This window comes from Ranitomeya imitator, chromosome 2 (genome assembly GCF_032444005.1).
Source record: "Ranitomeya imitator isolate aRanImi1 chromosome 2, aRanImi1.pri, whole genome shotgun sequence".
Taxonomy (NCBI): Eukaryota; Metazoa; Chordata; class Amphibia; order Anura; family Dendrobatidae; genus Ranitomeya; species Ranitomeya imitator.
The window spans coordinates 542439658-542451732 of NC_091283.1; the positions used below are offsets into that span (position 1 = coordinate 542439658).

Consider the following 12075-nt stretch of genomic DNA (forward strand, 5'->3'; position numbering starts at 1 on the left):
TCTCTCTCTGTCCCCCGGATGGATAGGACAAACCCGTATGACTGGTGGCCTGAGGCTTTTTACAGGGACTCTAGCACGCCCCAGCCTCCACAAGTTGCCACCGTGCTTCCTGGGTGTAGGGCGGATCAGTAACTTGAAATTAGCTGTCCTTCCGGTCTCTGGAGCAAGGGATAAAGGAATGTTGCTCCCTCGGTGTTCCGGCTACTGGATCCTGCGCCTCAGAAGGAGGCAGCCTATGCAGGGCAGAACTCCTTCTGGTTTTCCTCTCCTTTTGCTATGACTTCTCCTCACGCTTTACAATACAGTTCTCCTTCAGTGTCTCTTTCTTAGGATGCTGCCGCACGTCGGGCAGGCGCAACTCCGTGGCCTTCTGTCTAGGCCTCTGACAGGATACCACCCTTGTCAGGGGGCAACTAACTGAGCGGAACTCAGCTAGCAGCTCACTGGGTGAAGCCAAGCCAGCTTCTGTCTCACTTCCTATCCAGACCACCAGTTTTACCTAATTCTGAAGAGTGCCCTAATAAATAGGAGCATAGCTCCCCCTGGTGGACTGGAGTATGAATTGTTTTGTGTGTTGGTGTTACGTGGTAAAGAGATCTCCTTTATTGCCTTCAAACATAACATCGCTCCCCCTGGTGGAAGAATGACATTACTGCAACGACCAGGACCTTGGGGCGCTGCACTTGGCCTGGAATCCTGGGGTCCGCTGTTGCTTACTAGGCCTGCAACATCATAGAGGTGTGATGCACATCATGGTGTCAGGTGGGACATAGTGACTAGACCTCATGCAATACCATGGCATCACGGGGTCTAATAGGTGCCTGAGTTACTAAGGAAATCGGCCAAGGATACCAGCTACAGAAGTGAAAAATGGCTGCCATGGCAGAACAGAACGGATGTAGGACCAAGGCAGCGTGAATCAAATTGCTCATCTCTGGTTAACAGCTCTCTGATAACAGCAAGTCCTTTGGTAATGTGCATGGGAATACATGAAGCTGCAGCCATATCATTGGGCAGCCAGCAGCCTTATTGGACTTGTAGGTCTGCAGCACATACAATTAAATTCAGTTTTCTTAGTTTAGTAATTTTGGGTTTCTTTGAATATTTTCATCTATTAACATTTCGAATAAATTAGTTTGGCAAATTAGCCATTGAGATGGGTAATAGATGAAAGTAACACAATATAAAAGATGGAATAATCTGACATGTGGTTTTCCTATTTTAGTCATTGTGGAGAGCCATGTCTAGTACTTGCGGTTGTCAGAAGCTGTTCTATCGTCAGTATAATGTGAGCACTGACCAGATGACTATTCTAATGTCAAATTCTTATGAGAGGCAGCAGGGCTGCAGTCAGCGAGTCACATTAATCTTCTGCGTGTGTCCTTGCATATGACTCTGCTGGTGAATATGGGCCGAGGTTGGGGAATTGGATTTGAACATATCACTGTGAATAGTAAAAAGCTTATTTGTATGTGATAGAAGCAAGATTTACACATCCAGCTTGTAACGTCACTAATTATTGTGTCTGAGCCATCTCAGATCTCAGTTTTATCGCTGACCGAGTCCTACATTTATTGTTCATACACAGTAATGATTGAATACGAAGAAGACTCATCCTGAATCACATACTGATATGGAAGTTTTATCTAGAATTTTATTGACTTTTTGGACAGTCAATAGTAAGATTTATTTTTGTTATTTGAGACGTGCAAAAAGGAATGCTTGCTGAGCTGAAGGCCATTGTTACTGAACCCCCCAAATACATAAGCAAGTGTGTGTGTGTATATATACAGTATATATCTCGTGTGTGGGCATGTATAGAGATTATATAAAGATGTAATTATGAAGGTTTCTTTCCACGTAACACACATTACGAATACACTGTTTTCATTTGTGTATCTTTAGTGTTGTGCAGATCAGGAGAAAAAGACATCATAGTTGTAATATGGCCTTGGCGGATGGGGAGGGTTCACTGATGCTACTCTTTTGGCTGTGATCCCGAGAATACAAACTTGTGCATGGCGTGGACATATTCTGATCCGCTGGCACATTGTAGCTTCAGCTTAATAAGGGGCATGAAAAACTGAGTTGTGAAGTATCGTAGTGACGGAATTTGGGCCTCAATTGCTTCCAAAAACACCTATAAAGTATAATGATAAAATCAGTTTAAAAAAAAGCACAGTACAAGTCTACAGATATGTAACTTTGAACCAATAAATATTTTATATTGCTCCAACTGAATAGAGATAACCAGTTATCAGCTGATTGCCATGAGTTCAGCTTTTTTAAGCCCCAATTTTTTTTTTACTTCAGTGCTGGAGTGGTGCTACAAATCTGAGTTTCCTTACCCTAGTCTCATACTCATCAGCTGCCGTCTTCACCTGTTCCCGGCGCCGCTTCAGTCCAGGTCAGATATCTTGTATCTGCAACTTCTGACTGACCAGACGTCAGAGATAACAGTCACAAGCTCTCAGTGTAAGTCTATGGGAGCCTCGTTCTGCTCTCATAAAATTACATTGAGTTGTGACTTCTGGCTCACCCAGCAAACACTGGAGCGATCCAGCAGGTCGCAACCTGCAGAAGACCGACCGGAGCGGTGCCGATAAAAAAAGAAGACTACGGCTGGTAAGTATAATACTAGGTGCAGGGAATTTCAATTATTGGCACCACTACAATGGTAGAATTAAAAGACCCATTGGAGTACTGCTTTAAGTGGTGCCCATTTAAATAAATGGATGATCATATAAAGACACATTAAGGGGTTCATGAAGGGGCAAAATACTTTATGATATCTACATGCTAAAACAGGAATGTAGAAAAAAAGAATATCCAAATGGGACAACCCCTTAAAGCATTGCAAGCCCTTTTTTTTTTTTTTAGACGTAAAGGCAGCCGTAAGATATGCCAGCATTCTATGATTAGTGGGAGACCAACTTCTTAGGTCCCCACCAATCCAGAGAATTGATAGGATGCAGTATTGGCAAAGTGCTATATCCCAGGTGGCAGGAGCTTCCATATGTCAGGCCACTACCAGTTATAAACTGATGCCATATTAATAATAATAATAATAATAATAATACAAATCTTAAATTTTATATAGCGCTAACATATTCCGCAGCGCTTTACAGTTTGCACACATTATCATCGCTGTCCCCGATGGGGCTCAAATCTAGGATCCCTATCATTATGTCTTTAGCATATTCTAGTGGTATGCTATTATTTTGGGGCAGCATGATGCCTCAGTCATTAGCACTGTTGGTTTACAGCGCTGGTGTCATGGGTTCAAATCCCACGAAAAGCAATATCTGCAAACGGTTTGTATGTTCTCCCCATGTACGCGTGGGTTTCCTCTGGGGGTCTCCAGTTTCCTCCCAAACTCCAAAGACATACTGATAGAGAATGTAGATTGTGAGATCCAATGTGATGACAATGTCTGTAAAGTGCTGCGGAATATACAGTAATAGTGATATATAAGGCCCTTTTCACACATCAGTTTTTTGCCATCAGTCGCAATCTGTCGAATTTTGAAAAAAAACAATCCGGCGACTGATGCCACCGGATCCATTTTTTTCTCATAGACTTGTATTAGCGACAGATTGCGACAGATGGCCTCACGTTTCATCTGCCATTCACCAGATCCGCCGAAAATTGTTTTTCCGGCAACCGGAGACAACAGACAAAGTAACGTAATTTGTGTATGTCGAAAAATCGGATAGCGACGGATCCGTCGTCATACGTCGTTTGCTTGAATGGAAGCCTATGGGCGCCGGATTCCATCTTTGGATTCTGTTTTTTTTTTAACTGAGCATGCTCCGATTTATTTAGGATCCAATTAGCCAGATCCGCTAGTCAGATCCGTCGAAAAAGCAAATCCGTCGCATCAGTTTTTCACAATCTGCGAAGCCAACGGATTGTGACTGACGGCAAAAAACTGATGCATGAAAGGGGCCTAAGAATGTAAAATAATAATAAATACATTTATTGTAAAAATTATTATAAAAAAATAAGGTTATGTTTCATGTTTGTTCATGGGTTGTCGTTGATGTTGCTGCTTCTCCCTATTCTCTTGACTTGTCCATCACACATGGACAAGTGTGATGCTGCTTCTCAGAAAGAAGGGCAAAACATTTTTTGAATATCAGAGGTGTCAAACGTGTGGCAGCATATGGATTTGTATCTTCAGATTGTATATGTAAAAAAAAAAAACTAACCTGGAGGATTTCATCTGTGTCTTGTGCTACATCTTGGAAAATTGTCTGACAATGTTGGAGATATTGGGCATACAGGGAGCGGGTATCGCTGTCCACACCCTGAAGTTGACTGTCGCTGAGGTCACTCATATGTAAATTGTTCATGAAATTAGTATTGACAGGTCCACATTCAATGAGGCTTACACTTTAAAGACAAAAGGAAGAAAACACAAGTAGGCCACATGTAAAAACGAACTAAGGTCCAGTTCCAACAGCTTATTTGTAATGGAAATCTGGAACCCAATGGCAATATAGGTTTTGTAAGGCGATAGAATGGGGACACCAAGTGCAATAGGGTCTTATCTGATGACCAGAAAGAAGACTATTTAGAAATAAAGGTAACTGGTCACCTATTGAGGTTGTCTAACCCACAAATAAAGTATAAAACCAAAAGGATCCAGCTGCTGAAGTACCATCAAATTGGAGGAACCCACCAAGGTCGACAAATGTTTAGGGCAAAGGTATTTTGAACTGCGTTGCTGATAATGCAAATTCAATAAGATACAGAAAACGTTGTGGATGAGAAACAGTGCAATTTAATCTCAACGTATTTGGAAGTTGAAAAAACTCCCGATGAAGAAGTTTGTCCAGCTTTGAAACGCGATAAGATTAAACTGCACGGTTTTTCATCCACATCGTCTTCTGGCAGCGCAGAATACCATTACATTTCTCTAAATACTAATCTAGGTTTTGTGACAGTAAGGCTATGTGCACACGTTGCAGATTAGGCTTAGGAATTTTTGGTGCCGATTCTGCATCTCTTGGCAGAAAACGCAGGTGCGGATTTGACGCGTTTTTTGTGCGGATTTTGTGCGGATTTGCTGCAGATTTACTGTGCATTTTTTGTGGATTTACTGCATTTTTTACCCCTGCAGATTTCTATAATGGAATGGGTACAAAAACGCTACAGATCCGCAAAAAAGAAGTGACATGCTACTTCTTTTAATCCGCAGGGTTTCCACGTAGAATTTTCCGCACAATTAGCACAGCGTTTTTTTTCTCATTGATTTACATTGTACTGTAAATCACTTGCAGATTTGCAGCGTTTCTGCACCGCAAATAAACGCTGGAGATCCGCAGGAAATTCGCAACGTGTGCACATACCCTAATAGAGATATAGGACCTATCAACTATCTGCAATGACTTTGAAGAGTTAGGGAAAAAAGTAAAGAAACTGGATGCACAGGTAGTTTTTTATTCTATCCTTCCAGTAGACGAGCATGGCACCAGGAGAAGGAACAGGATTCTTGATGCGAACAACTGGCTAAGACGATGGTGTTGTCAACAAGGATTTAGATTCCTGGACCACGGGGTGAACTACCTGTACGACAGACTCCTCGCCAGAGACGGACTACACCTCAACAAACCTGGGAAACACACATTTGACAGAAGACTCGCTACAATCATCAGGAGGGCGTTAAACTATAAGAAGAGGGGACGGGAAGAAAAACATTAGACTTGAGCATGAAACCAGAAAATATACTGATGAAGGATATGAGGTGCGGCAAAGAAGACCCAAGACAACATACTCGGAAGGGAGGTAAGAACATTTACAAAACAATCAACAGGGAGCAGATTGGAACAAAACAAAATCCTCTAAACTGCATGCTCACAAATGCCAGAAGCCTGACAAACAAGATGGAAGAACCAGAAGCAGAAATATCTACAGGTAACTATGAGATAGTGGGAATAACCAAGACATGGTTAGATGAAAGCTATGACTGGGCAGTTAACTTACAGGGTTACAGTCTGTTTAGAAAGGAACGTAAAAATCAGAGAGGAGGAGGGGTTTGTCTTTATGTAAAGACTTGTCTAAAGTCCACTTTAACCCCTTCACAACATGCGCCGTACTAGTACTGCGCTGAGCCAACATCAAAGTCGAGACATGTCAGCTTACATATGCACGCAATAGCTGCAGGTGGAATCTCGATCCACCCGCCACTAATAACTAGTTAAATGCCGCTGTCAAACTCTGTACTCATTTAAGTACCGCTTCCGGCCATCGGGCCAGAAATGTGAACATTGCCAACCCTCGTCACTTGATCGGGGGTCAGCGATGCGTCGCCATAACAACCAGAGGTCTCCTTGAGACCTCTATGGTTGTTGATGCCTGATTGCTATGAGCGCCACCCTGTGGTCGGCGCTCATAGCAATGCAGTAATTCTGTTACATAGAGGCGGTCTGAGCTTCGCCTCTATGTAGCAGAGCTGATCAGGTTATGCCAGCTTCTAGCCTCCCTTGAAGGCTATTGAAGCATGGCAAAAGTAAAAAAAAAATGTTTTAAAAAATATGAAAAAATAAAAAAATATATAAAAGTTTAAATCACCCCCTTTCGCCTCATTCAAAATAAAAAATTTAAAAAAAAATATCAAACCTACACATGTTTGGTATCGCCGTGTTCAGAATCACCCAATCTATCAATCAAAAAAAGGATTCACCTGATTGCAAAATGGCATAGCAACAAAAACATTCAAAATGCCAAAATCACGTTTTTTTGGTCGCCGCAACTTTGCATTAAAATGCAATAATGGGCAATCAAAAGAACGTATCTGCACAAAAGTGGTATCATTAAAAACGTAAGCTAGGCACGCAAAAAATAAGCCCTCACCCAACCCGAGATCACAAAAAATGGAAACGCTACGGGTATCAGAATATTGCGCAATTTTTTAAAACAAGTTTGGAATTTTTTTTCACCACTTAGATAAAAAACAACCTAGATATGTTTGGTGTCTATGAACTCGTAATGACTTGGAAAATCATAACAGCATGTCAGTTTTAGAATTTAGTGAACCTAGCAAAGAAGCCAAACAAAAAACAAGTGTGGGATTGCATTTTTTTGCAATTTCACCGCACTTGGAATTTTTTTCCCGTTGGTGCCGTTAAAAAGTACAACTTGTCCCACAAAAAACAAGCCCACACATGGCCATATTGACAGAAAAATAAAAAAGGTATGGCTCTGGGAAGGTGGGGAGCGAAAAACGAACCGCAAAAACGAAAAAGGGCTGCGTCTTGAAGGGGTTTTTAAGGGAGGATATTAGCAAAGGAAATGAGGATGTTGAGTCCATATGGGTCTAAATACATGGAGGGAAAATAGTAAAAAAATTCTCATTGGGATCTGTTACAAACCCCCAAATATAACAGAAATCATGGAAAGACTAAGGCAGAAAGATGAAGCTGAAGCCCATAATGAGGTCCTTGTTATGGGGGACTGTAAATACCCAGATATTAACTGGGCAACAGAGACCTGCGAAACCCCAAAAGGCAACAGGATTCTGCTAATAACCAAGAAAAATTATCTTTCACAATTGGTGCAGAATCCAACCAGAGGAGCAGCACTTTTAGACCTAATACTATCTAATAGACCTGACAGAATAACAAATCTGCAGGTCGTTGTGCATCTAGGAAATAGCGACCACAATATTGTACAGTTTCACTTGTCTTTCGCTTGGGGGATTTGTCAGGGAGTCACAAAAACAATCAACTTTACAAAGGCAGAGTTTGACCAGCTTAGAGATGTCCTTAACCTGGTTGTCTGGGACAATGTCCCCAGAAAGAAGAATACAAATAATAAATGGGAAATGTTTAAGAACATCCTAAATAGGCACTGTAAGCGGTTTATACCTTGTGGGAATAAAAGGACTAGAAATAGGAAAAACCCAATGTGGCTAAACAAAGAAGTAAGACAGGCAATTAACAGTAAAAAGAAAGCATTTACACTACTAAAGCAGGATGGCACCATTGAAGCTCTAAAAAACTTTGGGGAGAAAAATACTTTGTCTAAAAAACTTCTCCATGGTATTCACGGTGGAAAATGAAATGCTAGGTGAAATGCCGAGAGACAAAGAAAAGCTATATTAAGGGTCACCAATCTAACCCAGGAAGGAGTGTGAAACCGGCTAAATAAGATTAAAATAGATAAATCTCCAGGTTCGGATGGCATACACCCACAAGTATTAAGAGAACTAAGTAATGTAATAGATAAACCATTATTTCTTATATTTAGGGACTCTAGCGACGGGGTCTGTTCCACAGGACTGGCACATAGCAAATGTGGTACCAATATTCAAAAAGGGCTCTAAAAGTGAACCTGGAAATCATAGGCCAGTAAGTCTAACCTCTATTGTTGGTAAAATATTTGAAGGGTTTCTGAGGGATGTTATTCTGAATTAGCTCAATGAGAATAACCGTTTAAAGGGAAGGTGCCGTGTTTTAATATTGTAAAGAAAAAAAAACCTCTTTAATTCCTTATTTTTATAAGTTATTTTCAAGTGCATAGTATTTATTGTTTTTTTTTTTATTCATTTTTTTTTCTGCCACTGGGCACCGACATTTTCATTTGCAGGACTGTAAGTGTAGCTGCACGACACTTACAGTCTTCACATACGGCTGCCCTGGACATAGAGATCAGTAGTCGGGAGGCGACCCCATAGCTAGCATTGTCTGCTCTCTGCTCTGATGTGGCCACACCCCCTGGGCGGTCTCCACATCACAGCAGAGGCAGGAGGTCGGCGCCATCTTGCTTCAGCCTACAGTGGAGTGTACCTGAGAGCTCCACTGTAGAGCTGTGCTGTTGGAGGGGCAGCTCCATCTGTCTCCCCTCACACTCAGCGGCAGTTCCCTGTCCTCTGCTGCCTGGTGTGTGGCTGAATCTCTAGAATCACTAGAGAGTCTGAAGTGCTGTGGTCTGATGTTCTCTTATCAGGAGCTGCAGAGAGGTAACAGAGGGGGATGGGGGAGAATCTCTGTGCTGCTCCGACCTCACTGCAGCTCCTCACAGGACATCAGACCGTGCATCTATCACTATACTGTGCTGAGCCATGTATCTAATCCTCTCCTGTGTGATACTGACTGCTGAGCCGTGTATCTAATCCTCTCCTGTGTGATACTGACTGCTGAGCCGTGTATCTAATCCTCTCCTGTGTGATACTGTCTGCTGAGCCGTGTATCTAGTCCTCTCCTGTGTGATACTGTCTGCTGAGCCCTGTATCCAATCCTATCCTGTGTGATACTGTCTGCCGGCCGTGTATCTAATCATCTCCTGTGTGATACTGTCTGCTGAGCCGTGTATCTAATCCTCCTGTGGAATACTGACTGCTGAGCCGTGTATCTAATCCTCTCCTGTGTGATACTGTCTGCTGAGCCGTGTATCTAATCCTATCCTGTGTGATACTGTCTGCTGAGCCGTGTATCTAATCCTCTCCTGTGTGATACTGTCTGCTGAGCCATGTATCTAATCCTATCCTGTGTGATACTGACTGCTGAGCCGTGTATCTAATCCTCTCCTGTGTGATACTGACTGCTGAGCCGTGTATCTAATCCTTTCCTGTGTGATACTGTCTGCCGGCCGTGTATCTAATCATCTCCTGTGTGATACTGTCTGCTGAGCCGTGTATCTAATCCTCCTGTGGAATACTGACTGCTGAGCCGTGTATCTAATCCTCTCCTGTGTGATACTGTCTGCTGAGCCGTGTATCTAATCCTATCCTGTGTGATACTGTCTGCTGAGCCGTGTATCTAATCCTCTCCTGTGTGATACTGTCTGCTGAGCCATGTATCTAATCCTATCCTGTGTGATACTGACTGCTGAGCCGTGTATCTAATCCTCTCCTGTGTGATACTGACTGCTGAGCCGTGTATCTAATCCTTTCCTGTGTGATACTGTCTGCTGAGCCGTGTATCTAGTCCTCTCCTGTGTGATACTGTCTGCTGAGCCGTGTATCCAATCCTATCCTGTGTGATACTGTCTGCCGGCCGTGTATCTAATCATCTCCTGTGTGATACTGTCTGCTGAGCCGTGTATCTAATCCTATCCTGTGTGATACTGTCTGCTGAGCCGTGTATCTAATCCTATACTGTGTGATACTGTCTGCTGAGCCGTGTATCTAATCCTCTCCTGTGTAATACTGTCTGCTGAGCCGTGTACCTAATCCTCCTGTGTGATACTGTCTGCTGAGCCGTGTATCTAATCCTCCTGTGGAATACTGTCTGCTGAGCCGTGTATCTAATCCTATCCTGTGTGATACTGTCTGCTGAGCCGTGTATCTAATCCTATCCTGTGTGATACTGTCTGCTGAGCCGTGTATCTAATCCTCTCCTGTGTAATACTGTCTGCTGAGCCGTGTATCTAATCCTGTGTGATACTGTCTGCTGAGCCGTGTATCTAATCCTCCTGTGGAATATTGTCTGCTGAGCCGTGTATCTAATCATCTCCTGTGTGATACTGTCTGCTGAGCCGTGTATCTAATCCTCCTGTGGAATACTGTCTGCTGAGCCGTGTATCTAATCATCTCCTGTGTGATACTGTCTGCTGAGCAGTGTATCTAATCCTCTCCTGTGTGATACTGTCTGCTGAGCCGTGTATCTAATCCTATCCTGTGTGATACTGTCTGCTGAGCCATGTATCTAATCCTCTCCTGTGTAATACTGTCTGCTGAGCCGTGTATCTAATCCTATCCTGTGCTGACCTGTGTATCTAATCCTCCTGTGGAATACTGACTGCTGAGCCGTGTATCTAATCCTCTCCTGTGTGATACTGTCTGGTGAGCCGTGTATCTAATCCTCTCCTGTGTGATACTGTCTGGTGAACCGTGTATCTAATCCTATCCTGTGCTGACCTGTGTATCTAAGGCTATGTGCACACGTCTGGATTTTTAGCGGTTTTTTTTGCGGAATTTCGCCATAAAAACGCTATAAATCCAGTAAAAAAACGCTAACATTATGCATCCTATCATTTAGAATGCATTCCGCATTTTTTGTGCAGATGTTAGCGTTTTTTTCCGCAAAAAAAACGCATACCGCAAAAAATCCGGACATGCTCTATCTTTTTGCGGATTTTTTGCAGATTTCCTATCAAAAAGGACATTCCGGAAAATAAAAAAAAAGCAAAAAATCCGCAAAAAATCCACGCAAAAAACGCGCAAATTCCGCGAGAAATCCGCGCAAAAAAAGCACACGGATTTCTGGCAGAATTCTCAGGATTATGTCAGGAAAAAATCCTGACGTGTGCACATAGCCTAATCCTGTGAAATACTGACTGCTGAGCCGTGTATCTAATCCTCTTCTGTGTGATACTGTCTGGTGAGCCGTGTATCTAATCCTCTCCTGTGTGATACTGTCTGCTGAGCCATGCATCTAATCCTATACTGTGAGATATGCTGAGCCGTGTATCTAATCCTCTCCTGTGTGATACTGTCTGGTGAGCCGTGTATCTAATCCTCTCCTGTGTGATACTGTCTGGTGAACCGTGTATCTAATCCACTTCTATGCACTCCTCTCCCCCCTGCATATCTTTCCCCATTGCACACACAACTCAATGCGTGCGGTAACAGGAGCTGCGAGCGTCATGCTGTATTATGGCATTACTAGACTGTGGCCCGATTCTAACGCATCGGGTATTCTAGAATATGCATGTCCCCGTAATATATGGACAATGATGATTCCAGAATTCGCGGCAGACTGTGCCCGTCGCTGATTGATCGAGGCAACCTTTATGACATCATCGTCGCCATGGCAACCATTATGACATCATCGTCGCTGTGCCCGTCGCTGATTGGTCGAGGCCTGGCGGCCTCGACCAATCAGAGACGCGGGATGTCTACGTCCTTTATGACATCATCGTCGCTGTGCCCGTTGCTGATTGGTCGAGGCCTGGTGGCCTCGACCAATCAGAGAGCCGGGATTTCCAGGACAGACAGACAGACGGATAGACAGACGGAAAAACCCTTAGACAATTATATATATAGATGTGAGATCTATATGACGGTATTATGTGATCTGTATGGTGGTATTATGCTTGATCAGTATTGTGAGAATTATATGGTGGAAT

General features: G+C 43.0%; 1 protein-coding gene across 1 annotated transcript in view; it reads right to left on the bottom strand.

Annotated features, from left to right (window-relative positions):
* Positions 1 to 1709: 1709 nt before the first annotated feature.
* HSD17B1 (hydroxysteroid 17-beta dehydrogenase 1) overlaps positions 1710 to 12075 on the bottom strand; it is a 143513-nt gene continuing 133147 nt past the window's right edge. Inside the window, exons 5-6 of the mRNA XM_069755726.1 lie at positions 4212 to 4395; positions 1710 to 2140 (exon numbers count right to left, since the gene is read on the bottom strand). Of these exons, the coding sequence (XP_069611827.1) occupies positions 1979 to 2140; positions 4212 to 4395 (346 nt within the window). The 3' untranslated portion in view covers positions 1710 to 1978. The remainder of the gene's footprint in view (positions 2141 to 4211; positions 4396 to 12075) is intronic.